General features: G+C 39.5%; 1 protein-coding gene across 1 annotated transcript; it reads right to left on the reverse strand.

Annotated features, from left to right (window-relative positions):
* Positions 1 to 578: 578 nt before the first annotated feature.
* Positions 579 to 875, reverse strand: LOC147427275 (uncharacterized). Its single transcript, XM_086498929.1, has 2 exons — positions 750 to 875; positions 579 to 668 (listed from the first exon to the last, which is right to left on the reverse strand). The coding sequence occupies exons 1-2, from the start codon at positions 873 to 875 to the stop codon at positions 579 to 581; spliced, it is 216 nt and encodes a 71-aa protein (XP_086355055.1).
* Positions 876 to 3,538: the final 2,663 nt, after the last annotated feature.

Below are 3,538 nucleotides of genomic sequence, written 5' to 3' on the forward strand. Positions count from 1 at the left end.
TCGCAATATGTGGGATTTCTCTCTGCTTCGTACTCCTTGATTACAATTTTTTTGCATGAGCTACACTTGACTGAGCCTAAACAAAGGCATGTACTAACATTTGAATTTATAAGATTCTCAATTGGAATGATTACCAACATCTTGTGAGTCTTTGAGAGGTGGAAAGAGGATGACAAAGTACCTTGTCCAAAGTTTCCAAGAAACACCTTGGGATTGGCACGTAATGAGTGTGTGTGTGTGTGTGAGAGAGAGAGAGAGAGAGAGAGAGAGAGAGAGAGAGATAAGCACAAAGAGAGAGGGGGCAACTATGGAGGCAAGATGCTTTCAATTTCAAGACAGAAGTGTGTGTGTGTGTGTGTGTGTGTGTGTGTGCGCACACACACACACACAGAGTACCAAAGAGGCTTGTAACAATCTTGGATTCCAATGGGCACCTTTGCCTCTTTTTTGAAAATTCTATTTTTAAATTCACACAGAAGTGTTTATTCGGTTTTAGATTTGGGAGGTAGCTACCACCTTGCTAGTGGTATTTAGGGCACATGTAGTAAGTCCACCTAAAGCGATAAGATTTAAATTTTTCAGTGTTGCAAAACTATCACTATCCCATCAAAGTGCCAATACTTTCTCTTTTCAAACATCCCAAGACAAGGATCAATAATATTTAGAATCTAAATACAACAAAAAAGTTAACATGACACGTATAAGATAAACAGTAAAGAATCCAAATTCAAAAAATCAAAACAGATCACCTTCCCAATCCTATCTCCAAATCCATGAGCAACCTCTTCACTTTCCTTCTTCTCAATTCTATCAATCTCTTCTTCATTCATTGTCAGTCTTAGTTGCTCTAGTTTCTTGTTTAAGGTCATGGCCATTTGAACCTACCACATGATAAATTGCAATCTAGCAAGAAAAAAAAGTTACTTATTGCAATTTAGAAAGAGAAAAGTAACTAGGGTAGAGGAGCCAGTTTAGAGGCGTTGAAATCTTCGTGCCTCTAGCTCGAGCTACACACAGCCATTTAAAGCGGGGGAGGGTGCATCTGATCCGTCATGACCTCGCGCATCTACAACAAAAGACGACAGTCCGATTGCTACTCCACAACTCAAATGCGATAGTGATTTCAAAATCCTTCGTAAAAAAAATGAGGGCGAAATAGAACACTGTCCAAGGGGGTAATTAGGGACGCAAGCGCCAACAAGGCTTGAACCGTTGCTGCAACGAATGAGACTTCACCACATTCACTGTAAACTGTCCCAACTTGGGCTGCTTGTGCTCCTAAATTGGAGCCGTGTGTTATTAAACAAATGGGGGGGGGATGGGTCCTTAAACAGGCACCCGGTTTTTTACTGGCTCCTCTACCCTACATTGTACAACAACTTTCCCAGATACCTTCACGTGAGAGGAAACCAAGGCTCAGAACCCTTTGACATTTATTTCCTAATGTGAGCTATGACTTTTTAAATTCTATCAAGAAGATCATTCAAATATGACTCATGGTCTGCCTCACAAACACTCAGATGGTTCAAAATCTCAACAATGTAGAATCGGAGCATGAGTATTGAAGCTAGACAAAACCCCAAAAAAGCATGAAAAGAAAAGAGAAATATCACATTGCTAAAGATATATATTTGTCACTCACTAGTTCATTTGTTAAAGTGTTGAAAGCAAAGCAATCTCCGAAACTTTACAAGGATCGATGAATCATTGTAAGAGCCTTGAATGCTTTTCTTTAGTGCAAGCAAAGTGCTCTTTAACATAAAACATTATTCGTCAACATATATGCCTTGATTTGTGCATTGACAAAAGTTTGAAAAACTCAATGTCGATGCTCAAAATAAGGCATGTCGATATGCCTTATTTCATACACCATTCACACAAAATGAATAATGTTCTTCTATAGTATGAGCCCATTCTTTTGCACTCCATCGAGTTATTCATTAAGTAGTAGAAAAGCATACTAATCAAGTTTTTTGAACTTTGTTTTTTTATTAATGAAACGGGGCACAAGACATGCCCTATCTCATGTAACAAATGCAACACAAATTTTGTATCTAGTTTTTCTCCAAATTTGTAATCTACTTGCAAAATTTAAACCTAAAACTCAAGATCTTGACATTCACAGCCCCTCCAAGGTAGATTGAATCAAGAGTTTCTTCCAACTCAAGCTCCCTCTATCATACTCTTACACATTGAAGTCTTCATTTCAACTTAATCATAATCTTTATCATAATGTGGCACATTAGCCTTAATCAAAAAAGAAAATCTAATGTCAAAGAAGTGTAAAAAATGTGAAACAAATAGGATCTTGTAGCACAAGGACAGTAGAGAGAGCTACGATGCAAAGTAGATTAGTGGGAAATCAAAATTTAAATTAGCAGTATTACAAGGTGATGGCATCATCCATCCATGCGCTCTTAACGTAGAACTCCGATCAAGGGGTGGGTTATCCTTCAATATAGGATGCCATGGCTCATGGAGATGGCCTCCTTATATAGTGCCACGGGTGCATGGTAGATAGATATGTGTGTGTGTGTGGCATGCACGATATCGACTTCATCGGCCACCGACCCACTGGCCACCGGCCATAGTACTAATGGCATGTACATATGGCTTAGTTTCATAGGGAATATTCCTTAAATTGTTTCCTCATAGACACTGTCCTTGAACCCTTTCTTGGAGGCCACTGGCTCGTAGATTTGCCAAAGTCGATGATGTGGAAGCGTAGAGACTAAGGAGAGAGAGAGAGAGAGAGAGAGAGAGAGAGAGAGAGAGAGAGAGAGAGAGTTTAGAACCAATTAACCTCGGCAATGAATAAATGATGATTGTACAATGGGGGCAATGGGTTGGATATATATCCATCTAAGTAAATTGCACTACCTAAACTTTAACAAATAAGTAAAATAAATACCTAAAAGAATGGGATCACATTGGGACATACCATAACTTTAACACCCTCTCTATAGCTCAAAGTGGGAATAAATGGTGAGGCCAAGTCGATGAAGAAGCTACCATGGACATCCCAATAGCTGCAAACTGCTGGGATTTGCTACCCTCAACTTTGTACCTTAGAAAAATTCCATCTTGAGCATCGATTGCCTTTAAAAAATTTGAATTATAGAGCACACTACATCTAAGAGTCCCATTCGTGAACTGTGAACACATCACGTCCAAAATACTCCAAGACAATGAACTTTGGAACACATCCTATCCAAATTCTAGCCAAACACAATGGATTGGTGCACTCATCCATAGTGTTTTAGATACGTCTAATTGGTTCCATGCCAGATGCATGTGACTTGAACTATGACCCATGAACTCAAACGTTGATAACTTGAACTCTAACACAAGGGTCCAAATTAATTTTAGGGAGCATTGCTTGCCCCTCTTTTCCACTCACAAGCCTCTCTTTGGCTGACGATAGTGGCGGAAACGGTCTCCATGTGATTGTGACTACAAGGCAAGAGTCCTTGCCAATCTAGTCTCCACTACACGAGTAGTCTCTTTGGTGTCTTTCCTTGAGTCGCTATCACTGCTT

Source organism: Adiantum capillus-veneris, chromosome 24 (assembly GCF_014529385.1).
Source record: "Adiantum capillus-veneris isolate H3 chromosome 24, ASM1452938v2, whole genome shotgun sequence".
Lineage (NCBI taxonomy): Eukaryota > Viridiplantae > Streptophyta > Polypodiopsida > Polypodiales > Pteridaceae > Adiantum > Adiantum capillus-veneris.

Bases quoted from the DNA above. Each gene is read 5' to 3' on its own strand.
- LOC147427275 (XM_086498929.1), bottom strand. From the start codon at position 875: ATGGCCATGACCTTAAACAAGAAACTAGAGCAACTAAGACTGACAATG. The intron at 669-749 runs GTGATCTGTTTT...TGTTGTATTTAG, and splicing joins TTGGAGATAGGATTGGGAAG to ATTCTAAATATTATTGATCC.